Source organism: Eulemur rufifrons, chromosome 16 (genome assembly GCF_041146395.1).
Source record: "Eulemur rufifrons isolate Redbay chromosome 16, OSU_ERuf_1, whole genome shotgun sequence".
NCBI lineage: Eukaryota > Metazoa > Chordata > Mammalia > Primates > Lemuridae > Eulemur > Eulemur rufifrons.
Window position 1 is genome coordinate 53,327,983 of NC_090998.1, and position 26,823 is coordinate 53,354,805.

Sequence of the window (26,823 nt, forward strand, 5' to 3'; positions counted from 1 at the left end):
TAATTTTTGATTTTTTAAAAAAATTGAGTTTATCTTGATTTGTTAGGAGGACTTTGTATAATTAATATATATGAAGTCTGGATATTTAACCATTATCTATTATATGTTGTGTATATTTCCTTCTAATCTGACATTTGCCTTTTTTTTTTTTTTTTGGACAGAGTCTTGCTTAGTTGCCTGGGCTAGAGTGAGTGCCGAGGCATCAGCCTAGCTCACAGCAACCTCAAACTCCTGGGCTTAGGTGATCCTACTGCCTCAGCCTCCCGGGTAGCTGGGACTACAGGCATGCGCCACCATGCCCGGCTAATTTTTTCTGTATATATTTTAGTTGGCCAGATAATTTCTTTCTATTTTTAGTAGAGACGGGGTCTCGCTCTTGCTCAGGCTGGTCTCGAACTCCTGACCTTGAGCAATCCACCCGCCTCGGCCTCCCAGAGTGCTAGGATTACAGGCGTGAGCCACCGCGCCCGGCCTGACATTTGTCTTTTAACTTTTGTTTATGGTGTTTTATTTTGCCATGTAAATCTTAATGTGGTCTAATATTGATAGTCTTTTTTTGAGGGCTTTGTAGTATTATGAAACACTTCTCCACACTAGTATTATAAGAATATTATAGGTACTTGATTGGTTTGGTTCTTTATGTTTGGCTCTTTAATCCACTTGGAATTTATTTTCATGTCTCTTACTAGGTAGGACTGTCATTCGTATCAGACAGATTTGCCTAACATTTTGACTTCTTAAGTCAGAGATAATTTTTTGTTTAAAATAAAATGGACACAGTTTTCACTGGTTTTGATGTCTGTTGAAAATACAGGATACGGAAGAAATTGAAACTTAATAATACCCTCTGAATCTTAAATTCAGCTGATGGAAAAAAAAGAAAAAAGAATACCCTCTAAATAAATTAAACATTTTTGGTTCTTTTCAGAAAAAAAGAAATCTTGTATTGTTTGATTTTGACAGAAAAATCTTAGATTGACTAATAAAAGTTTTAGATTGATTAAATTAATTGTGCTTTGTGGAGATAAAGCTCTAAAGGAAGAATAGAAAGCTTTTTAAGATATAGTTCTATAACTCTCAGTTGGGCAGATTCTATAAAGCAGTGTTCATTTTTGAAACAGTAATAGTAATTCACCATTTTTCTGTTTAATTTTGTTGAAACTAAGCTCAATTTCTAAATCAATCACAGTACAGTAATTTACTTTTTTCCTTTACATATCCAGAAGAAAATTCAGATGAATTGTCTGGTGAACGGCAAAGAAAACGCCACAAGTCTGATAGTATTTCCCTTTCCTTTGATGAAAGCCTGGCACTGTGTGTAATAAGGGAGATCTGCTGTGAAAGAAGCAGTAGCAGTGAATCTACAGGGACTCCATCAAATCCGGTAATGGTCTCATTTTAAGTAAAACAAGAGTCTTATTTTTAAAATCTAGTCCTAGCCATCCTAATGTGGCCTCTGGATCTTTGAGTGCAGTCTTTTGACTGAATCCAAATTTTAAAGAACAGTTTCTTTTAATAATAATAATCCTTTTGCTGCTGCTAAATACAGTGGTGAATTTTACTTTCAAACAAAACTTCTGTATAGATCTTTTCCACCTCCAACCCTGGCTTTGAGACAAATGGTGGGAGATGGTGGAGTAACACTGGTATTGGTAAAAGTAGTCCCAATATTTTATAGTTACTAATGTCACCCTGTGTATTAGAGAATCTTTGTGGACCACTGCACCAATCATAAATTCAAATAAATTAGACTAGCATAGTCTGAGAATTTGGAAGTTACACTTTTTTAAAAATAAGGGAACAAAACCCAAAATTTGGTTCAATTAAATATCTTAGGATTCTAAGACAAATTTGTCTTTAATATTTAGAATATATATTTTATTACAGCTGTCAGCAGATAAGTCAGCATAGTCTGAGCTTAACATTTGCCATACATAGGTCTAGACACCAGGGAAGGCCTTTTTACTAATGCTGTGAAACATGGGTATATTACTGCATGGATGATGGGAGAATATTAGTATGTTCTGATTACTGATACAGAATTTCAAAGTATTAGCCAGAAATAAAACTCTTAAGAGATGTCACTGAAGGAAGTTTGATAAAAAATTTTTTGTTAACAAGAGTGCTTGAAAAATGGAACATTTTCTTTCTTATCGTTAAACATTATGTATGAAAGTTGGAACCTTTTTTTAAAATACGGCAGTGTCTCATCGTCATTATTTCTGGATATTAGTGATCATTTTATATAGTTCTCTAGACGATGTAGGAGAGTGACTCAACTGTGATAGTAACCCTATTCTTACCTTTTACCTATTATTACCTCCTGTATCATCTTTGCATTTTTCTCTTCTGAAGCAGTGATTGTGTGACTACTGACCTGCCTTCTTGAGTTAGTGCTGTACTTAACAGAGCTGTTACTTGTGTAGGCCACTAGATGGCACCGTGAGCTCCTGTGCCAGGTTTCATACAGTGGAGATGGCCTTGGAGATACAGTGGTAGTCAAGGTATTAATAAATATGGTTCCTGCCCTTGTGGGGAGAGGGACCAATAACAATTAAATGATGAAACATTTAATGAATCCTATACAAAATACAGGTTTTGAGAGCAAATATGTATGATCTGAAGATTGACTCCAGTTAAAGAAAATTTGATTGGATACATAAACTACAAGTTTGGTTAATTTTATTCTTTACAAATGGTTTAAAAAAGAGAATTACTTCACCCCATTTAACTTAATGGTATTTATTTATTACAGCTAGTCAAGTGAAGCAGTGGGTTAACTTTTACAGTCTTTTTAAAAGTTGTATCAGAATTCTAGCTAAATGATATTTAGAGTCCTTGTTACTGCTTTGTACCTGGGACACTGCCTTGTTATCAAAACAGAGTATAGAAGGGTATTTCCGTTTTGATGTTGTCAGTCCTGTCCCACACTCTTATAAAAATCCTAATAAAAAATTTGTTGTTTTTTAGGTTCAGTCCCTAGTTGTAAATGCTTTTGGTAGGGCCAACTTTTTTTCCTTCATTTTAGTTTGCTTCATATGAGAATGTTATAATCATCATTTAGTGTCATTATTCACCAATTTATGAAGAGAATTAAAGTATATTCTTCTCTCATCTTCTTTCTTTTATGTTTAATAAATTGGGAAGCTATGTTGTAAACTTAGTTACTAGACAGTTTATATTGCATTTCAACATCTCAGCAGCCTCAAACTTCATTTACAGGTGGGAAAATTAAGATTTGGGAGTTTTAAAAAAACTTGTTTAAGGTTCCTACAACTAGTAATTGTCACAATTGGAATTGAGACAAAACCAGCCATCTTTCCAGATTAAGCCTATCTGATAATTTTTAAATGTATAGTATTTAACAATTTCTGAGTCATTCTTCTTTAAACATTAGCCAGAACTTCTTCAAACTACTCCCAGTTTTGCAGTCTTCATTACACCTTAGAGTAGGGGTTGGCAAACTTATGAGCCAGACCGTTAATTATTGGGCTCTGTGGGCCATAGGATTCCTGTTGCAGATGCTCAGTTCCACTGTTGTGATGCACAAGCAGCCATACACAACAAATAAACAAATGGACATGGCTGTGTTAAATAAAACTTTATAAAAATAGATGGGCGATGGGCTTACAGTTTGCAGTCCCGTACCATAGAATATGCTTTCTGAGACTTAATTTTTCTTGTGATGTATTCTAAAATTAATGCACTGAAGACTTTAGTTAATTGAAGCATCTGGTTTTTTGAGTTAAACTTTATTAGAGATGTTACTCTATTCTAGCTTGATGTGTCATTCTAACCTGATTGCTAATAGAGCCCTTGTTAGGAATTAGAGCTGCATCTTGATGAATGTTGCTTTTACTACTGCTTCTCTAACATCACTCTAAAAAGGTATTTTGACCTCAGAGGTCATAAAATAATATGCTTTGTTTTTATTTTTAGAAATGATGGAGATTGTTTAGAGATCACTTAATCTAAACTCCTTTTATAGGTGAAGTAGTTGTAGTGTTTAGAAGTTAAATGATATGTCCACAGTTAAGTAGCTACTTAGTGGCAAATCTAAAATAAGAAAAGCGTGTATCCTTACTCCTAGGCTTTTTCCAGTTGTAGCCTTCTGCTTAGTATATGGGCCCACCTATAGCCACTAACAGCAAATATGGGCCTGAAGGTCTTCCTGGGCTTAAAATCCTAAAAATGAGGTGTCAGATGAGCAGCTACAGAATTTTAAAGATAAATTTTAAAAAATTAAGTCTGAAAACTCTTCAAAAGAAATTATTTTCGAAGTTCATTAAAAAACAAATATCATAAATATGTCTTGTTACTAGCATTCTACCAATTTTGATATGTAAAGATGGTTATGACAGGTCTTAGCTCTCAAAGTACATATAATTCAGATGAGAAACATGCATGCAAAATTGTTTTGCATAATTTTTGTGAGAATATATAATCAATATCATACAAGTAGTAAAGATAATTAAAGGCGGAAGATCTCTTTCAATTACGGTATTGATAGAGGCTTAGCTAACGAAGGATTAGTAAGATTTAGACACTTACGGGTTATTCCTGTTATAGGGTGAAAGTGTGGAAGTTGAAGTGCCAAGATTAATTTAGGAAGCAATCTAGATCTTGCTGGATTGTCCATATTTAGTAAAGGAGGAGGGGAGGGGGTGTCTAGTTGAAGATAAGATGAAGATGTTAATGTAATCATACTGTATGTAGATTCAGTGCCACAGGGCTGTGGCCCTTTTCCTTTATGCAGTGGGGTTTTGAACAGGGGAAATAATAATGTATTAATAGTAGTGATAACCTTGAACCTCAGTCTAGTGTCAGTGCATGGGATGGATCTGAGAAGAAAATAGAAGCACAGGGATGAATTAGGAGGCTGTTACAGAGGCTAAGAGGTAATGTATATTGAATCATGTTTTTTTCTTATTTTAGGATCTTGATGCTGGTATAAGTGAACATTCAGGTGATCGGTTGGATCAGGATTCAGTTTCAGATCAATTTAGTGTAGAATTTGAAGTTGAATCTCTTGATTCAGAAGATTATAGCCTTAGTGAAGAAGGACAAGAACTCTCAGATGAAGATGATGAGGTAGTTTTTTTTCCTTCCAATTATATTAGAAAATTGTTAAATATTTTCCATGTTCATTCACTTTGATGAGTTTGAAATAATATATTCAGAGCATTTAGATTTCACTTGAAATCTTTGCCCCTTGATTTGTTCAAATTAGAGTATTGGATTGTAGACTTGAGGCTTTAATAATTCTTATCGTTGATTTATATATTCTTATATTCCTGCTGATGCCAAGAAGTCAGTAGGCCTTAATGAACATTCTTATAATGGTCTGTTCATTTTTTAAAATATTCAATTACTCTCTTTTGATATTAACTTTCTATAAAAGTGAAACATACACACAGTTAAAGTCAAATAGTACCTCAGATCTATTTTCTGGAAGTGGCTGCCTTCAACATTTCTAGGTATTTCCCTTCATATTTATAACATAAAGCCACTTATGCTGACTGTTTAGTTTTGTTTTAAACATCTATCTATTGACTTTTCCCAGGGTGGGTGAGGATTTCACTGTCCTCCATTTATTCCCCCTTTATTCTCACTTCATTTGACCATTGTCTCAGAATTTTTCATTTATAGTAAATACACACTGTTTAGGACCTATCACTAAGAAGCCTTCTTTGTTGAAGGAAAAAAGGTGATGAATTAATGCTAATGAATTTGTTTTATTAGGTATATCGAGTTACTGTGTATCAGGCAGAGGAGAGTGATACAGATTCATTTGAAGAAGATCCTGAGATTTCCTTAGCTGTAAGTATATATCTGCTTTTTTAAGGAATCAAAAAATAACAGTGGGGTCAAGATTAGGAAACTATGTCTAAAAGTCTTCTCTCTGAAATCAGGTGGTTTTTATAAAGTTAAAATCTAAATGATTTAAGGCATTTTTCTTCTTTTATTTGTTGTGGTGAGATCTCTTGCTATAATCTTTATTTTTATGTGCTGGAATTTGAACTTTTTAAGATTTTTAATATGGAAAATACCAAGTATGTATTTAGAGAGCGGTATAATGTATCTCCAGTGTACTCACCCAACTTTAACAGTTACCAGCATTTTGGCAATCTTGTCAAATGTAAACTTTCTTTTCTTTTTGTAAATGTAAACTATTTTTTTTTTTTTTTTTTGAGACAGAGTCTCAGTCTTGCCCAGGCTATAGTGCCGTGGCGTCAGCCTAGCTCACAGCAACCTCAAACCCCTGGGTTCAACCCATCTTCCTGCCTCAACCTCCCGAGGAGTTGGAACTACAGACACGCACCACCATGCCCCGCTAATTTTTTCTATTCGAACTCCTGTGCACAAGCTATCCTCCTGCCTTGGCCTCCCGGAGTGCTAGATTACAGGTGTGAGCTACCGTACCCGGCCTAAACATTTTTAACATTGACTCATATTATAGAATATGGTAGAATTTGCCATTTAAGAAATTAAGATTTAAATATTTACATCTCATGTGTGTTTCACTGGGTTCCTGAGGTATTAGAAGGTTTTTGTTTTAATTGAGTATTACTGCTTTAATTTTTATTCTTAATACTGCCTTTTATTATATTCAAATGAGAAATACCATTTTTTCTGAGTTGGAAACACTAATTATCCAAATGCAAAAAAGATGAAGTGTTAAGATCTTTTTCAAAATTTTTGCTGTATTAGTAGAAAATAAGTAATTGACCCACATGATGATATCAAGTTGAGCAAAATATTTTAGATGTAGATCTTGCAATTTGTTACACTTTTTGAAGCATTTTCCGTCCCATATCGCAAGACCTTTGTCTTTGGTTTTAGGGGAACCACCTGTGATAACTTGAAAGAACCAATGTGGGAGAATAACCAATCTCTGCCCTTATTACTACTGTCTTATGTCACTTGTCAGGCAGTTTCAAAATGGTTACATTACTCATGTCACAATAGAAAGAACCTCTCATGGCTGTTTTACCTGTAAAGTGTCCTCAGACAAGAAACATGCTTCAGTTAAGGCAAGGAGATAAGGATACATTCAGTAAGGAGGCTGGAGATGTGGGAGTTTATTATTCAAATTGCATGGTGGAAAGGTTTGAGAGAGAAAAAGCTGGGATAAGGAAGCAGCACTGAGCAGTTACAGCTTTGGAACACAGGAAAGGATAGATAAAAGGGCATGCATACATTACGGATAGTGACCAAGGATGACAGGTTTTGCTGAGAAGAATGTTGTAGCATTTCCCTCGTGAGTGGAATTAAGGAGCACTCAGTTGAGCCATGGTTTAGAGCATTGCTAAGGTAGTCCTGGCCACTGGTGGGTTGGGAGGCTTTCTCTAGGAGGCACGTTTCATCTAGATTGATTAGGTGGATTCTAGGGGTGGTGCCCAGGGTTGAGGCTTTGAGGGAGTGGGTGCAGGCTTCTTTACAGAGTAAAATACCCCGTAGCACTTGCTTCAACTAAATGAACTAACTGTATGTGTGTCCTGAAACAGATAACTTTGTAGGTATTAATATCACAGTAAATATATTTTAAGTTTTAGGATTTTTCAGGCTAATATGGCTGGAAAAAAATGTGCTTACAGTCTTACACTTGTGGAGAGACTGTTACATGTTGACTTTTTAAAATCTTTGTTTTATTGTGTGTGTGTGTGTGTGTGTGTGTGTGTGTATATATATATATATATATGAGGCATACAAGTGTGATGTTTTGACATACATATAGTGAAATAATTGCTACAGTCAAGCAAATTAGGTATCTGTTTTCTCTAATAGTTAACCTTCTTTGTGTGTGTGGTTAAAGAACCTAAAATCTACTCTTAGTACATTTCCAGGATACAATATTATTTTTTATTTATTTATTTTTTTTTTGAGACAGAGTATCACTTTGTTGCCCTGACTAGAGTGAGTGCCGTGGCATCAGCCTCGCTCATTGCAACCTCAAACTCCTGGGCTTAAGCAATCCTACTGCCTCAGCCTCCCGAGTAGCTGGGACTACAGGCATGCGCCACCATGCCTGGCTAATTTTTTTTTTCTATATATATTTTTAGTCGGCCAGATAATTTCTTTCTATTTTTAATAGAGACGGGGTCTCGCTCTTGCTCAGGCTGGTCTCGAACTCCTGACCTCGAGCGATCCACCCGCCTTGGCCTCCCAGAGTGCTAGGATTACAGGCATGAGCCACCGCGCCTCGCCTAGGATACAATATTATTAACTATAGTCCTCATGCTCTACACATTGACTATTTTATATAAAACATGAAATGCTGAAAATTGAGCTGTGTGATACATTTTACCTTAGACATATAGAAGTTGCTAGTATTGGTATGACTAGTAAAGAGTTACAGAAACTAACTCTGTCTCTTATTTCATTGAAGGACTATTGGAAGTGTACTTCATGCAATGAAATGAATCCTCCCCTTCCACCACATTGCAACAGGTGTTGGGCCCTTCGTGAGAATTGGCTTCCTGAAAATAAAGGGAAAGATAGAGGGGATATCTCTGAGAAAGCCAAACCAGAAAACCCAACACAAGCAGAAGAGGGCTTTGATGTTCCAGATTGTAAAAAAATTACAGTGAATGATTCCAAAGAGTCATGTGTTGAGGAAAATGATGATAAAATCACACAAGTCTCCCAGTCACAAGAAAGTGAGGACTATTCTCAGCCATCAACTTCTAATAGCATTATTTATAGCAGCCAAGAAGATGTCAAAGAGTCTGAGAAGGAAGAAACACAAGACAAAGAAGAAAGTGTGGAATCTGGCTTTCTCCTTAATGCCACTGAACCTTGTGTGATTTGCCAAGGTCGACCTAAAAATGGTTGCATTGTCCATGGCAAAACAGGGCATCTTATGGCATGTTTTACGTGTGCAAAGAAGCTAAAGAAACGGAATAAGCCCTGCCCAGTATGCAGGCAACCAATTCAAATGATTGTGCTAACGTATTTCCCCTAGTTGACCTGTCCATAAAAGTAGAATTATGTTTCTAACTATATAACCCTAAAAGTTTAAACAGCGTGAAACTTATTTTTATTTACATATATCAAAGTGAGAAAGTGTCTCAATGCGTGAAGATTTCTTCTCTTTAGTGTAATTTACCTACTTTGGGAGGGGAATAGTGACTATTTATTTCCTTTTAGGAAAATTTCACTTCTGTTTATATTTGGCTTTTAATGTAATTTGAATGGGATATATAGCTCCATCCCTTACCCATACCCCTCATTTTAAATAATTTCTACTTTCTCTTAAATGAGAAGTATCTGATTTTTAAAAACAATATATGTAGGACATCTAAATGTAACTTAGTACCTTTCATGTAAGGAGAAAATGTGTGGACAGATTTGCATATTTAAAATTTTTGATACTTTTAAATCTTCTGATCTTTAGTTTTTCTCTTTCTGAGAGCCGTAAAAAAAATAGCAGTTGTATTTGGTGCTATGTAAGTAAAAATGTACTTCTTATTCTAGCCTCTGGTTATACTATAGTAAAGGGTAGGTGGTAATGACATCGTCAGTGAGAATAGCCATCATTTACTCATAAGACAAAACTTTTTTAAGGCTCCCTAGTAAAATGTGGAATTGTCTTGGAAGACTAACCTAGTACACCAGGCCCTTTGTCACAAAAGATCCTTATCAGGATTTAGTGGAATCTATTGTTGCCCCTGCGTTGAAAAACAGCTCTAAGATGCTTTGAAGGACCTTCGGCTGGGTTATGTGGTTCCTGGTAGTTGCCTAGGTTTCGGACCTTTTCTTAAGGCCAGTTTTAGAAACCTGTGAATTCAGAAATTTGATAAAAAGAATTGCTCATTTTAAAACTAGCTGAAAAGATTGTAAGTTCTCTCTGAATTGTGCCGAAATTAGGCATCACTTTCCTTCAAGAAAGGATAGGGTCAGAACATGGGATTCTAAAATATCTCTTGGTTTCCTCTCAAGCTTGGTGTTGGTCGGGAAGGACCATGCATATTGAGAAGTGTTAGTTCCCTTTGGGGCCTGTCTTCCCTGGCCATGGCATGATGTTTGTCTGCGGCTGTTGTAAGCTGTTCAGATTCCATAAGTCCAAATGTCATAAAAACTTTAAAATGCAATCCACACAAGGTTAGGTAGACTAAAAAGCATTCCGTAAAGCAGCTAGCATAAAGACCTAATTCATTTGAATTTGGAAAACATAGAAATGAATCTGTCAAATACCAGCAAGAGCTACAGAATAAAACTGATGACGCAATGAAGAGATCAAACAGAAATGCCAAGCTCAAGTTATAATGAACAAATTGAAGAAAAATAAAGAGCAACAGAAACTTCAGGACATCAAAGAAGTCAAGCAGAACATCTTATCTGGGCCCCTCTTGCAGTGCAGGTAAAGGAAAGCAGCTGAAAGAAAAGCTACAGCAGGATGTGGACATGGAATATGTTTTTTAAAAAAATCTCGTAACCATTTCTATATGTACATTTAAAAATCTTCCTTAGAGACTGAGAACTTCTAAATTATTGATTTATTTTTTACATAAGGTCACTCAAGGGTGATTAAAAATACATTGCTAGTTGCAAAACGTGCTATGGATGTTAGATTGTGTGTCAGTGTTAAATCTTTACTGATAGATGTGTGAATCGTGAAAATTCTGTAAATACAGAAATGAATTATGGACATAAAGTGGTTATGTCCTTTGGGTAATGGTACCAGGTAGCATTTATGTAATAACTAATGGCAAAAATTCATGGCTAGTGGTATATAAAATAAAACGTTATTTGTAGTAAGATGTCTTAGAAGGTAGGATACAACAAGGAACTAACAATTTCTGTGACAGTGAGCCTCAAATAATATGTTTTAATTTGATTTCAGTATTTCCTGTTTGGGTTTATTAGCATCTTAGAAGAACATAATGGCCTTATATAATGAAGCCTGGTTATGCTGGACTGTTTTGACCTGGTTTCACTGTTCTTATAGGTAGTTGTGGACATTGGAGATGAAAGCTGAATACTTTCGCCCAAAATGGCTCTATGTAATTTCCACTTTGGCAATTACTCAGTTCTAACTTGTGATTCCTAGTAGTAGAGCAAGGTTTATTTTTCTAGCCTAGCAATTAAATCTAGAAGCAGAGGAATCCCAGTGCCTTTTAAGATTTATGTGGTTTTTCCTTTAAAAAGCTTCTGCTTCTGTGAAACAGAATTTATGGGTAGAACATCTGTCCATTATTTGTACTTAAAACTCTTCCTAATGGGTAAAAAGTTACAATTAGGAATAAGTTGTGGTGTTCTATTGCACAGTAGGGTTACTATAGCTAACAATAACGTATTGAATATTTCAAAATAGGTAGAGGAGAGGATTTTGAATGTTCTTACTACAAAGAAGTGATAAATGTTTGAATTGATGGATCTGCTAATTATCTTAATTTGATCATCTCACAGTGTATACATGTATCGAAACATCACATTGTGCCTCATAAATATGTACAATTATTGTAGGTCAATTAAAAATTCTAAAAAATTTCTAAAGTAAAAAGTAGACTGTGTAGATTAACTTCTTAATTTATATTTAAATAAGAATCTTCAGCAAAGTATTGAAAGTAACCGCCTTGATTTAAGGTGCCAGTGTTTTCCTCCTGTGTGTGAGTTGTTGTACATCCAGGTGAGGACAATAAAATCAACTGAACTGTAAGTTTAGACTCGACCTGAGGGATGATTTTGCATAGCAGCTTTATATGCCAGTTACTGTACATTTTGTTTCAAAGCCACATACACACATCACGCACACAGGACTTACCCACTGTGTAAGTAGGACAAATGGCTGAAGTGATCAGTACAGCTCTGGAGGTCCTCACATACAATAAAGCTTTATTTGGAATTTATAATACTTCAACTAGAACCAAGTAGTAGCTATTTTTTCTGAGGAGAGTTGGTAGTAGAAATGAGATTATAAATGAAGTACATTTAGGTTTTATGTCTGCAATGACTGCTATTTATACAACACTTTAAATTTGCAAATGGAGTCTCTACATGCTTATGGATTACTAATGATTGTCTAAATTTTTAGGTTTAATATACATATATTTGCAAATAAATGATTAAGAATTGTTTCAAGAATGTGATTATTGGTTCTTAGAAACAATTTTCTCATAATGAGTTGTTAAAAATAGAAATTGTGTGAATGTCATATTTGGGTAACTAAAGACACAAGTCTGAATGTGTTTCTTTTTTTAGAATGGTCATGCCTGCCCACCCTGAAAGCACACTTATCACTGGGTAGCTTGATGTAGTCGGGAGCCTTGTAGGCATTGAATAAGACCAACTTGAGAGAATAATGGTGCAGGTTAGTAGGGCTAGGAAATGCTGTTTTCTCCCTATCCTCACTTGGGTAATCACATGGCAGCTTGGCTTAAGTGGTTTCCTAAGTGATAGTGAATGGTCTAGAAGGGATATAGCTGGGAGCAGGGAAGGGAATTTAGGCTAATCATCATGCCACTTGTCTGCATTAAAAGCACTATTATAGGTGTGGCTCGACCCTGTAATCTAGTACTTTGGGAGACCAAGGCGGGAGAATTGCTTGAGGCCAGGAGTTTGAGACCAGCCTGGGCAATATAGCAAGAGCCTGTCTTTACAAAAAAAATTAGCTGGGTGTGGTGCTGAGTGCCTATAGTTCCAGCTATTCAGGAGGCTGAGGTGGAAGGATTGTTTGAGCCTGGTAGTGGAGGTTGTGTTGAGCTGTGATTATAATTGCACCACTGTACTAGCCTGAGCAATAGAGCAAGACCCTGTCTCCCAAAAAAAAAAAAAATCCCTATTGTAATTATGTCATCTTTGACACTAAATTCCAATAAGCCAAGACATCTTGATTATGAGGCACATATGTAGGTGTTTAATAAGAATTTATTAAATGAATAAAGGCATTGGGACCTGAGTCTTGAAGCTGGCTTTAATGCAGGAGCCTGTGGAGACCCCTAAGCCAGATGAGAGTTAGCTCTTGGCATCATATAATTTAGATTTTTTTATGTTTTTTAATTAGGGCTTTAAGGATACTAGTGTATAGGTCTGTAAGTTTATGATGGTAACTATAAGTTGTTATGGCATTGGATTGTGACAGGTTTGTAGTCAGTATTTTCTGGTTGGATGCAGAATTAGGTTTTTGATTTAGTATTTGCAAAAACAAATTTCTTCAACTTAAAGATTACCAATTATTTAAATGTTTGTGACAATATTGTCTATCATAGCTGACTTTCAATTATAAGCTCATTAAATATGAGATGTCAGATTTCAAATCAAAAGTATAGTTTATTATATCTCAAATAAGCAGTGTAATTAAAGTATGTGCCTAAACTATCAACACAGCATTGCCTTCTTAACAGTAGCTTGTTTATGCCAGCAGCGAAGAAACCTGGAGAGCAAGTGGCGATGAAATTGCAAAAGGTGTCTTCCAGAGCTTGTTGAGAATTATTTTTCTTTGCAAGAAGTGGTCCAAAGCCTGGAGGAAGTGGTAGTCAGTGGTGCAAAGTCTGGTGATTACAGTGGATGACAGTGTTTCCAAGTCCAGGTTCTGTAGTTAGAGAGCAGCGTTGTTTGTGCAACATGGGGTTGAGCATTGTCTTGCAAGAGGATTGGCCTGTCACGTATTGACCAATCTTGGCTGCTTAATTGCAAACATCCTCATCATTTCATCCATTTGGTTGTAGTAGACATGTGCTGTAATTGATCGATTGGGTTTCATGAAGCTGTAGTGGATAATACCAGCACTAGACCACCAAACAGGCACCATTAGCTTTTTCTGATGAATATTTGGTTTTGGACTGTGTTTCAGCACTTCGTCTTTATCCAACTGTTGTGCCAAATGCTTGTGATTGTCAGAAAGAATCCATTTTTCATCACGTAACAATACAGTGCAGGAATGGTTCGCTTATATGTTGTGACGGCAAAGAAAGGCAAGCTTCCAGAAGATGTCTCTTCTGAAGCCTATTTAATTCATGTGGAACCCATCTATCCAGCTTCTGTACCTTGTCCATTTGTTTCAAATGGTCCAATATTGTTGGAATAGTAATGTCAAACCTTGCTGCTAATTCACACATAAGTTGAGATGGATTCATTTCCACTGTAGCTTTCAGCTCATTATTATCCACTTTGGTCTCAGGCCGCCCACATGGTTCAAGATGAAAATCGCCAGAATGGAGCTTCTCAAACCATCGATGTACTGTGCATTCATTAGCCACATCCTTCCCAAACACTTCGTTGATATTTTTAGCTGTCTGTGCAGCATTGGTACCTCGATGGAACTCATTAGAAAATAACACAAATTTTTGACTTATCCGTGGTTTCACAAAAATTGCTCTAAAAAATTTTTGAAAGATTAATCACAAGCCAAAACATGCATTTGAAAAACTGAGGCTGTACCTTCACAATAAAAATAAAACAAGAAGTGTCAATGTGACCTGTCAGAGATATCAGTGGCCAAACTTAGTACTTAAGGAGATCAGACATTTCGTACTTAATAACCTCATAGGGTATTTTTTTTTTTTGACATTTACAAATAATGGTCTAAAAAGATAAATATCTGCTGGGCGTAATGGCGTGTAGTCTCAGCTTTGTGGGAGGATCCCTTGAGCCCAGGAGCTCAAAACCAGCCTGGGTGATATAAATGTGTGAAAGCACCACCATATAGTAGGTGTTCAGAAGTAACATTGTAAAATGGACAGCTAACAGTGGAACTAATGAAAAGCAACATAAAGCAGAACAAGAGCAGGAAAGTAACAAGCAGAGGGAGACTCCCCATGTGTTCAGTCATTTATACATATGCATCTGAAATTGCTGTCTTTAAATACTGTTACAGTAACATTATTTTGAATAAAAAACTGTAATTGATTGTTTTGGGGAGAGGGCTGGTACTGAAGCATACTTGCATTCTTCCTGTTTTCAAAGCTCTCTCCTTTAAAGATTCGTATTTTAAAAAATTGATAGATTCTTCTGTTTCAATCCCACATCTCTACTGCCCTCAGAATACTACTACTTAGATGTCCTGCCCACAGCTTAAAGTCAGTTGATCAAAACAGTATCTTTCCTGATTTCAAAATTTCACCTTTTAAATTTTTTCCATTACTATCATGTTCTAGATGAATTCCATTTATTTCTCAGGGTTAAATTTTAGTACTTTTGTGTGTATCTATTTTTGGTTCAGACCTTCCCAGGCCACCATCCTGTATTAAGTAGGCCTTACTTCAAGATCACGGTAACAGCTCCCTAAATAGACTGTACTGCCTTTGGTCTCCCCTGTTTTTAGTTTATTTATAGATAATTTACAGATATCATTTTGCTTTCTTGATTTAAATACTGAATTGGATATTTGTTGGATATCCTATTTGTTGGTATTATGTCTGATGTTTTGCTGGGTCATTTTAGACCTTCAGGGCTCTCTATGAAACGGATGCTTTCTTTTCACCCTTTCTTAAACCATTTTTGCTGCAGCAAAGTTCGTAAGATGTAGTGGGAAGGGCTAAGTTCAAATGAGACAATACATGTATAGAACCTAGGAAGTAAGACTTCTAGTAAATGGAAGTTTAATAATATTCTCTGCATAATTTATGACCATAACCACTTCCAAAACCCAATTTAGGTAGCCCCCTTGAATTAACCTTTTTTGATACATTGTCTGAACTCTGAGACACTCTATTCACACTGATAAGTTTCTTTCTATCTTCTCTCCACATTATAACATCCTTTGTATCTCCTTCCCCCAACTGCCAAATATGGTGCATTGTGTATACAGTAGGCATTCAGTAAAGGATGTTGATTGGCAATGAAAGCAACTATGCAGTTTTCTCTGATTTAGAAGAGGACAAGAATTTTTTAAAAACATCCTGGGCTGGGCGCGGTGGTTCATGCCTGTAATCCTAGCACTTTGGGAGGCTGGGGAGGGAGGATCTCTTGAGACCAGGAGTTTAAGACCAGCCTGGGCATAGCAAAACCCCGTCTCTACAAAAAATTAACCAAAAAAAAAAAAAAAAAAAATTAAAAATTAGCTGGTGTGGTGGTACATGCCTATAGTCCCAGCTACTCGAGAGGCTGAGGCATGAGGATGGCTTGAGCCCAGAAGTTTGAGGTTGCAGTGAGCTATGATGATGCCACTGCACTCTAGCCTGGGTGACAGAGCTAGACCCTGTTCCCCTTTTTCCCCCAACCCCCCACCAAATAAAAAACATCCTGAAAAAAATACTGCGTGTACAGTAAATGACAAAAATATCAAAAAGTCTTTAAAAGTTGATAAGGTGTCAGAATTGTGACAATTGAAAAAGCTTTTCTTTAACAAAATCCCTCCTATAAAAATAATTTTTCCACCTTTCTCACATTTGTTTCTTTTTATAGGAGGCTTATGAGAAAACCAAGTCTCTTCAGAGTTATACACTTTTTAACCACATGGTGGAAGCAACACATTAGGAGAACTCAAGGTATCCACTAATGGTAGACCCCCTAACAGTGCTGAGAGAATACTTCAAGAGAAATTGCTGGCCTAGAGAGCAAAGAAATGTTGGGAGTTCTATTCTAAGTTGTTAAACAAACAAACAAACAAGCAAACCACTTCACATTCTGGTCCTAAAATCAGAGATCATAAGACAAATACTGCACAAAAGTACTATGCTTTTTCATCCCTTTTTTTTTTTTTTTTAAGAGATGGGGTCTTGCTATGTTGCCCAGGCTAGCCACGAACTCCTGGGCTTGAACAGTCCTTCGACCTCAGCCTCCCAAGTAGCTGAGACGTCAGGCATGTGGCACTGTGCTGGCTCAAAAAATACTACGCTTTAGTGTTGAAGGATGAATGTCCATAACTTCATTAATTAGGAAAAAATTATTACTTTTGATATTTTAGTATAAACTCTGAAAAACTTTAATATGTAAGAAGGTGTAGCAATCATTTATGTAAATTGGTGATTCTAAAATTTGAGGTTCTATTCTATAAACCAGTTGCTTTTCTTCCATTATAAAAGTAGCAGTAAATAGAAAATCTCAAAAATGAAGGAGAAAAAGCAAAAGCACATAATTCTGCCATCCAGAAATGGACTAATCACTTATTTATACACTTACTTTTCCCCTGCATATCTAATATTTGAAAATTTTAGTTCATTTTAAAACTGTACCTTGCTTTTGTGGAAGGGGGTATTGTAATGGATGCTTTAAAGAGCTGCAAATTTAAATATTGAAGTCTAGTTAAAATTTGCCTGTGAGTTCTGCCTAACGGGTCCCCGTATCATGAATTCTTTTGAAAATAGAAAAACTGTTCCAAGTTTATTTTCTAAAATGAGATATGTATCACTTTCAAAAAAATCAGTATCTGTACTTTAGCCGTTTCCTACTCAGCCATGTCTCATTTAAACTATTATCTGTGTAGTTTGTTTCAGAGGGCAGATGTAAACTTGAGCCCAACCTCTGTCCTATGACTAGGTTGATACTAGCAGGGGATTGCATTTGACCAGGGTTAGGCCTGTTAGTTTTCCAGTTCTGACTGGAGGCAAATTCTTTGTTCACAACTGTGCTCTGTGGTTCAAAAGCACTTAGAAATCAATAAAGTTTGTTATTCAGAACAAAAGACTTCTCTATCAGTATTTCCCAAAATGTGTTTGCAGATTCAGGAATGTTAGTTCAAAGAGCTGGTATGAGGCTAAATTATTTAAGAAAGTGGTTCCATAGCTACGTATGTTTGGGAAATCCATTTATTTTCTGCATAGTTTCTCAGACTCTTTACTACAATAATGTAATTGTGAATTTTCTAAAATTTTTTTCTGACCAGAAAGCACACTTTTCATCCATCATCTTGTCCATGGCACAGACTGCCCCATGATACAAATTAATTTGGAATATATTACATATAATATAAATAACATATGGCATATATAAAATGTTCTAGAGGCACTATCTGGACTTTGAAGAGTTGTTGCAATATTATTGCCTCATAAAAGGTCATTAAATCTGATCTCTAGGCTTTATTTGGTGGCAATCAGTTCTCTCCAGTGGACTTTGTTACACTTGTATAAGTATCATTTTCAAGGTAATAGAAAGAAACAGCATTCATTATTTTATGAATAATTAGTTCTTTATTAAGAATCAGAAATATTCTAAATTTACTAAACTAAGAGGTAGTTGTGGCCCCTCCCCAATAAACTTTACAGTCTTCGACAACTTGTGCATTTTAATAAATTCTTAATTATAGTACAAAAGAAAGTCACCAAGAAAACTTGTAAAATCAGCTATGAAACATCTATAAAAGCCTGTGGAGTAGTTCATATGCTAAAGTAGTTCATATGATAAAATGGTCTGTGAGCAATACAGTATAATATCTGCTTATTAGTTGGTATAACATAAAGTCTGTAACAAACCCAAACTTCTATTTTAGGTACAGTATTGTGAACATCTGGTGCTCTTTAACCAACCTGGCCATCGTTATTTTCTTCCCTTTTCCCATCTAAAGTCATGAGGAAAATATAAAGTATCTGTTATAAAATAAACATCAACTGTATTATTCTCATATAGAGTAAAACAACCAAACTTCTCAATAAGCAAGTTATCCTGTTGTAATAAGACAATGTGCTATGCTTATTTTTTCTGGATTTCCTAGGAAAATATATTTCCAACCCAGCACCAGACATTTTTACTTTCTAAACATAGCGCTAACTCATACCATTTTTAGAAACAGATCACAAAGACAAATTTGCTTTTCGAACAAAACACAACATTGATTTCTTAGAAAGACTTTCAAAAATGTTGAGAAGAGGCTTTTATCATTTCTGATACATCCAATAGTTCAGGTCTGAATGTGATAAGCACCAAAATCAACACTGACAACTTGCCTGCAGGGACTTAATATTTTTCTAAAATATTCCCCACTATTTGTATTCATTCATGTTAACATTTACCAAAATTTGAACAGGTACATGAGAAAAAGCTATAATACTTTATGAAAATTTCCTTAAATATTAGATGATCATTCCAGCTAACCATTGTTTCAGTTTTCAGGTCAATTCCGTTCATATCTGAAGCAACAGATTTGGTCTTTAATAAGGTGTATTATACTACCTTCCAAACATTTATCAACCTGAGTGTTAACTATCGTCCCTCCACTGGGACAAGCACCAAAAATGGTACCAAAAATGTGACAGATCCTACCACTGTTTCTGACAGTCACAGAATCACTGATGAGTAGGGATCTTCATTTTACAGACAAGGAAACTGAATGTATGGTGGATTAGAACCCAGGGCTCCTGCCTTCTAGTTATCATTTGAAAACTTTTATTATGTTGGTGTCTTTCTAAAAGGAATTATGCCCACACTTGGAGCCCCAGGAGCATATGGCTGCCAGTCTCAGAGGGTGGGGAGCAGTAGGAAAGGTGTTAGGCAGGGAGGTTTGGGGACCCGGTCTGACCACAGTCAGAATGCTGTGGTTGTGTTTTGTTTAGTCTTTATATGATTTTAAGTTTGATTCTGATACAAATGTCTGATTTTAAAAACATTATTTCAATAAGAAATTTACATTCAGGCTCATGAACCAATTCAGATTTTAGTTCATGTCCCTTCAAAAACTGCTATCCTAAAGGAAAAGTTACAATGCCCGGTTGAAAAAATTGGGGGATGATGGCAAATCAAGTTTAGTTTTATATGCTTTCATTTGTAACATACGAAAATCATTTTCTGCAATATTATATTAATATTAATACATACTTTCAAGTCTAAAGTACTGCTTATTTAAATAAAAATGATCAAGATATTCAGGTTATTGCCAGATTTTATAAGTGGTTTAAAAAAAGAGTACAAATTCTGTTTATATTAACATGTATGATTTTGTACATGTAGAATAAGCTTGGCACAGAAATGCCTCCTAAATGCCTATATTTTTACTCATTCCTGTACGGTTCTCAAGCACTCACCATGTACAAGCCCAGTATGGTTTTATTTCTGGATCCTTTGAACTTTCCATTTAAAGTAAGAACCAAGGCAATTCACTTTCCGTGAGTGATACACAGCACTTAGAAATCTGCTGACCAGAGTTGCTATTGTTTTTTTTCTGTTTAATGACTACCCCCCTCCTCCTCCCTATTTCTTACATGTAATGTTTTAAGATAGGGTAACTCTCATACCCGAGAACTTGAAAACTTTTAGTGCTTCAAATTGAGTACTAATGGCAAAAATTTTGTTTTCTGATAAAAAAAAAAAAAAGGTAGTTTGTAGTGCTGTTAATAGGTAACATAATACCTTTACTACCAACCTTAGGATAAATTCAAGGTCGAGTAAAAGCAATGTATGTGGAACTTTTTCTTGATTATGTACATGAAAACACTCTTCTGTCAGTGTTACTAACGAGCTGAAGACTGCTCAAAGCATAAGACCTAGTTTCATAAAATGACTCAAAGCCCTAGACAGTTTCTGGTAGGGACTAGGAGTAACAGGTTTCTGGAACCCCCTGTTCATTCATTCATTCAGTACCTACTATGTTCTAGGTTCTGAGGATACAAAAATGAAATTTTTAAACAAATTAACAGATCTTGGCCTTGAAGGGCTCATGCTCTATTAGAGAAGGCACACATGGAAGTAGAAGATCACAGCACAGGGTTGTAAATCCAATAATAGAGATAACCAGTTTACTGTGGGGAGCAAAGAGGAAGGGCCCCTAACCCCACAATGCCGGGAGGAGTGGAATGGAATTGAATGGGACGGTGGTCAGCCAAGACCTCCTAGTGGAGTTGATTCCAGCACTGAGTGTGAAAAGGCGTGAAAAAGGAAATGTAGTGAGTCAGGATGGCATTCCAGATACAGGGGACAGAAACAGCATGTTATTTTTTGATGAACTATTAATACAAGCAGTTGCTGATTTTTGTTTCAAACAGCTCCCCTTCCCCAGGGCTGGGTGGAGGATGGACTTGAAGAGGAGAAGGCTGGGAGCAAGAGGCTGAGAAAGCTGTTGCAGCGGCGCAGGGGAGACACGAGGGCACCTGTGGGCGTGTAACGTGAGTTACACCTGTGGCAGTCGTCAGCGTAACAGAGGACTGTGGCAGCCAGGTGCAGACAGGCAGGGTCGGGGCTCTGCAGGGAGAGAGACTGACTTGATCGACCTGTTGCTCTGGGGCTCTGTAGACACATCCCATCAGACACATCCCATATTTTCTTGGGCCACTGAGACAGGGTTGCCTATTTTCTCTCATTAGAACATTTACACAACTAGTCCCAGTCCTATGATCATTTCTCCCTTTGCGGAGAACTAATCATATATGGCACTTACTATCTCTCCACATGCGGCACTCATGGCAAGGTCCTGTACATAGTAGGCGATCAATAAATGTTCATCTTTATTGCTTATATTCTTCTGGCTCTCTGTATACAAAATTAGCTCATTTTTTTCTTGCAGGAACTTTTTTTTTTTTTTTTTTTTTTTGAGACAGAGTGTCGCTTTGTTGCCCAGGCTAGAGTGAGTGCCGTGGCGTCAGCGTAGCTCACAGCAACCTCAAACGCCTGGGCTTAAGCAATCCTACTGCCTCAGCCTCCCGGGTAGCTGGGACTACAGGCATGCGCCACCATGCCCGGCTAATTTTTTTTTTTTCTATATATATTTTAGTTGGCCAGATAATTTCTTTCTATTTTTAGTAGAGACGAGGTCTCGCTCATTGCTCAGGCTGGTCTCGAACTCCTGACCTTGAGCGATCCACCCGCCTCGGCCTCCCAGAGTGACTAGGATTACAGGCGTGAGCCACCGCGCCCGGCCAGGAACTTCTTTTTTGATTCTCAGGTTTAACTTCTTAAAAATTCTAAGCTACTTCAAGATTAAGTGTAAATAAGCAGTACTTGCTAGGTAGGTGTCTTCCGTTCATCATCAAGACTGAATCATTCCTTTCATTATCACCACGTGTCACGTATTGCAGGGTTTGGAAACATCCATTTCTCTTCTTCGGGAAGACCATGGAGTTTATCCAGCTGAGATCCCACTAGAGGGAGTCAGGGCTGTAGTAACCTGGTGTGAGTAATCCCTGATTCCAGGAGGTGACGGGGTTGAGTTTCACATTTTACTTTATTTGAAAAATATGTGCAAAAGAGTCACTAAAAATAAGAACAAACTAGGCTTTGTTGCCACTGAGCGGCTTGGCAAATTTCTGTATAGAGGAATCATTGGGCATGAAAGATTTGATACTTGGATAGAATCCAATTGCCCTTGGAATGGAAGTTGAATATCCTTTTTAAGAGCACTGAAGTTCTGGGATTTCTCTGGAATAACCACCTTTGTGAGGTGTGGATCATGTCCAGGAACTGTAACCTGAGAAGAAACAGGAAACAATTGTATGAGTGATTTCAGCTGTTTCGTGGTGCCAACTCTGAAGACACTGATATCCACCACTAAAACGCAGCCTTTGTGCAAAGCTTGTCACAATCTGCCAGGCCTCCTGGGCTAGTACCAGATTTGGTCCTGATCACTGGGTTACCCAATGCCTGTTGATAGAGACCATTGTTGTTAATGTTGTTGCCAAGAATTACAACGTGAAGTAAAGACGGAGACAGGTACCTTGTCTGGGGATGGAAGTCAAGAGGAGGAGGCAGCAGAATGATTCTGCCACCAGCATTTTTCATGGAGTGCAAAGGTGAAGCGTTAGCTGTTTCCCTTTGTCCCATGTCTGTACTTAATATCCTCACTGGATATTCCAAGATTATTTATAAGTAGAATTATTTCCTCAATTTACTCCATTTTCTTTGCTGATTTAAGTGTACAAATCTAGTGTTTCCTTAAAAAGGTTTGATTTCACCTAGTTTTGTTCACATGAGTTAGAATCTTCAGCTAGATTTGGTTTTTTGGTGGTAGAAGTGATCAAGAAAAATAAGACAAATGCTAAACTAACTATAGGTGATGTCTACTGAGAAATGCTTTCATTGTATATGGTGGGGAGGGAGAAGGATGCGGGAGTAACATTGACATAACCATTCACTGGCGTGTGTTTTAGCCGTTCATTTCAGCTTCTTACCTTCAAATCTCGTCCCTGACCTAAGACCTATGGTCAACACCACTGCGGTAGTCTAACTAATGGTAAATGAACAATTCATAATTTTATTCCATAAAGGTTGGCTTATTTATGGGACTGCATAAAAATAATTTAGATTCAATACATGGAAAACTCTTTTTTTTTCCCCCATAGAATGGAAATATCACAGCAAATAGAAGAAAAATAAAGGGCTTTGTAGGCAAAGATTCACAGTGAGTTGAGATTTTTCACGCCATCTTCTCAGTAGGAGTGGAAGTTCCCAAGAAGAGGATTAGCAGTTGACAAGCCCTCCTGCCAGGCACTAAGGGGAAAAGCCATGGAGCTTGACATTGTTTTCATTTAGGATCTTACAGAATCTACCTGATGGTAATGTGGCAGTACAGTTTGGTGATTGAGTGAACAACTCAGAAATGACAGCAATGGATCTTAGATTGTCATCTTTGTTCTCTCACTTTGATAATATATGCTATTAATAAAATACTCAACAACAAATTTCAGCTGTAAATCAGATTAGTAGCTTGCTTGTATTTTAAGTTACATCAAAAATAAGTTTACTTTCCCTTCTCTAACATTTTGTTAAATCAAAACAGTAATAAATATTGGGCATATGTTTCTTAAATATATACAATAACTAGTGTTACATACTTACATTTATTATATAGGACCCAGGCAAGAGAAGGAGATAATACTCTCCGAATTTGTTGGTTCTATAGGGGCAGATATGTTTTCTGTCTTGGACTTCTACAATTACATTGGGCAAAGGATTTCCATTCTGATCAAAAACTTGACCCTTTACACCTGTAAGATGAAAAGAAAATTAAATATAAATACCACGTTTTATGGCATATGAAAAAGATTCTTGTATATATTTAAGACTAGCTTGTGCCACATAGCAAGACCCTGTCTTTACAAAAAAATTAAAAATTAGCCAGGCATGGTGGTGCATGAATGTAGTCCTAGCTACTTGGGGGGCTGAGGTGGGAGGATTGCTTGAGCCCAGGAGTTGGAGGCTGTAGTGAACTGTGATCGCACCACTATACTCTAGGCTGGGCAACAGAGTGAGACCCTATCTCTAAAAAAATAATAATTTCCGGGCCGGGCTCGGTGGCTCACGCCTGTAATCCTAGCACTCTGGGAGGCCGAGGTGGGCGGATCGTTTGAGCTCAGGAGTTCGAGACCAGCCTGAGCAAGAGCGAGACCCCATCTCTACTAAAAATAGAAAGAAATTATATGGACAGCTAAAAATATATATAGAAAAAATTAGTCGGGCATGGTGGTGCATGCCTGTAGTCCCAACTACTCGGGAGGCTGAGACAGGAGGATCGCTTGAGCTCAGGAGTTTGAGGTTGCTGTGAGCTAGGCTGACGCCACGGCACTCACTCTAGCCTGGGCAACAGAGTGAGACTCTGTCTCAAAAAAAAAAAAATAATAATAATAATTTCCTTAAACCACTGCAATACCAATAAAGGGATGCTTGATCCCATCATCCACAAACGAAAATACTCTTTGGCTCCTGTGGGGCACTAATAGGAAAAGAACCTTTCTATTAAGTAATAATAACCTCACTGTATCTGTATTTTGAAATATGGTTTCATTATTAAACCATATCATGCCTTTGTTTTAGACCACAAGGGGGCAGGGTTGATGTGCTAATATACGTGTGTGTGTGTGTGTGTGTGTATGTGTGTGTGTATGTGTGTTAATATATACATTTTTAAGTGAGTCATTTACATCTGATTGCAGAGACAAGTAGATTAATATTCTTTATGAAAACTAGTGTAAATGGACTTGTAAGCCCTCCAAATTAATAATAATTATGCTGCAATTTATCTGTTATTTATCAATTCACAAAGCTCCTTCACTGGCACTTCTTCTATCAACACGATACTTCAAAGCCCACCTTAATTCAGGGCTTGGCAAATAACCTTTACAGCTAGAATGAATTTCTGAAAATAGCAGTGCAGGTACATAAAGCATATTTTACATCCAGTTGCACTCCCAAGTGATACCGATGAAGGATGAATTTCAAAATGAACAGGCAGAGTAACCCACTAAAGACCAACACGAGTAGAAACAGAATAGAAAGGTTACACCAATACGTCATACCTCACGAGGAAAATCTAATGGAGAATGAAATACCAGATACTAAGCAAGAGAGGAGACAAAACAAAGTCTGATGACATAATGAGAAAGGAGAAAGACCCAAAAATAAGTTTATAAACTTTATCAAGATGCTGGTGAAAAAGAAAGTTGACATTTAAAAATATCCCCTATCAACCTACTCCACGAATGACACAGCCCTGTGAGTTTACCAATCATCTCGTGTATGTCTGCTCAGGCCGGGGGACGCAGGTGGGGGATACAGGCACAAAAGAGGGCAGAGGCCTCCGAGTAGCCCAGGGAGGGTCCCAGTTATCTCCATACTCAGCCTCTGGCCCTGTGCTTCCTCTCTTACCCTTCTCCATCTCCTTTTTAGCAGGTGGAAAGCTTTAGTTTGAATCATGAGAAAATTCCAGAAATGATGCCATTATGCAGTAGGCCCATGCAGCAAACCTCCTAAATGCGTATGTGTGCAAACGCGCACGCGCACACAGTTAATAAACGTGACCTGCGGGGGATTCCATCGTCATCACAGGTGGTGAGTTTCTCTAGTGCAATGGTTTCTAGGCGTAGTGCCTGGGCCAGCAGCATTGGCAGCACCTGGGAAGACGCTGACAACTCAAGAACCACTAAATCAGAAATTCTGGGCTGGGGCAATCTGTTTTAACAAGCCCTCCAGTAACTGTGCTGCACGTGTTTGAGAGCTACCACTCTTTTGCCACATTTAGTTTGCCCCTCTGTGATAAGAGCCAGGCAGCTTTCAGAAAACAGGCTGAGAAGATTCCTAGCGCCAGGACTTTTGGTAGAGTTCAAAGGTGTGAGAGGCTGAAGCCAATGGTGTTAGGTTACCACCCCGTTGTGGAAAAAGTGCTAAATGGTATGTCCAATGTTCCCAGGCTCTTGGACACGTGGCGAGGGACAAGCAAACATGGCAGTTTTCTAAATGGGAAATGATGTAACACAGTATGGCATCCTGTTTTCCTAATCTTTTGTCAGATTTCCAGATCATTCAAGTTGCAAAATTAGGGATACTCTGGATTTGTACATCCCCACGTTAAAGTAACACGCATCGCGCTTTCCCTTCTACGAACAGATGGGCGCTGCCTTTCTCACACACTGCAGATATTCACGCAGAGACAGTTCTTAACCATCAGTTCCGGTACCGAAAATGAGGCTGTGCCCAGAAAACATAAACAGCGGCTTGCATTTGCTCAGCCCAGAGTTCTGGCCAGGTGCTGTACTTTGTATTACTAACAAGGAATTAATAAGAAAACCTTACAAACCTAGGTGCACCTGTTTCATATATTCAATGAGCGAGGCTTTGTTACTATTCCAGAAGGATGGAAGCTTCTCCTCACGAGGGTATTTGCAGCATGACAGCTCCAACGTGATTTCAAAACACTGGGCCCAGATGTAGTTGTAATCTTGCATTCCACCTAAACACAAGCATATTTAATTTTTGTTAAGGTCTAAAATTGGAGCGGAGCCAAGTATCATATATTGGGGACGAGTGAATCAGACAGTTGCAGGGAAAGTACACGTAAACAGGAAAAGATGAATCTGACATACTGGCGTGTAAAATCGGGGCTCGACATTTTACTACCCAGGCATGACCAGGCAACGCTAAATAGTCCCATATGGATAACTGGGTCAGAGCTGACTGAAGTTTAACTGTGCATCAAAGTTAAGTGAGGGGTGAGGGAAGGGTCCTTTTTTATTTGTATTTTTTGAA

At 37.3% G+C, this 26,823-nt stretch overlaps 2 protein-coding genes and 1 pseudogene across 4 annotated transcripts in view; 2 read left to right on the forward strand and 1 right to left on the reverse strand.

Moving 5' to 3' along the window:
* MDM2 (MDM2 proto-oncogene) overlaps positions 1-9,218 on the forward strand; it is a 29,897-nt gene extending 20,679 nt beyond the window's left edge. Inside the window, exons 8-11 of the mRNA XM_069489596.1 lie at positions 1,224-1,384; positions 4,936-5,091; positions 5,743-5,820; positions 8,390-9,218. Of these exons, the coding sequence (XP_069345697.1) occupies positions 1,224-1,384; positions 4,936-5,091; positions 5,743-5,820; positions 8,390-8,965 (971 nt within the window). The 3' untranslated portion in view covers positions 8,966-9,218. The remainder of the gene's footprint in view (positions 1-1,223; positions 1,385-4,935; positions 5,092-5,742; positions 5,821-8,389) is intronic.
* Positions 9,219-9,306: 88 nt separating this feature from the next.
* LOC138396376 (probable ribosome biogenesis protein RLP24 pseudogene) lies at positions 9,307-10,727 on the forward strand (annotated as a pseudogene).
* An 11,115-nt stretch (positions 10,728-21,842) lies between these two features.
* The window catches only part of CPM (carboxypeptidase M), a 65,095-nt gene continuing 60,114 nt past the window's right edge, over positions 21,843-26,823 (reverse strand). For 2 of the 3 annotated variants that reach the window (XM_069489464.1, XM_069489466.1), the window contains 3 exons: positions 26,375-26,527; positions 23,641-23,789; positions 21,843-22,273 (listed from right to left, as the gene is read on the reverse strand). In XM_069489464.1, coding sequence (XP_069345565.1) covers positions 22,031-22,273; positions 23,641-23,789; positions 26,375-26,527 — 545 coding nt within the window. In that variant the 3' untranslated portion in view covers positions 21,843-22,030. Of the gene's footprint in view, positions 22,274-23,640; positions 23,790-26,314; positions 26,528-26,823 lie in introns of those variants that run through there. The other variant, XM_069489465.1, reaches the window with a different exon arrangement.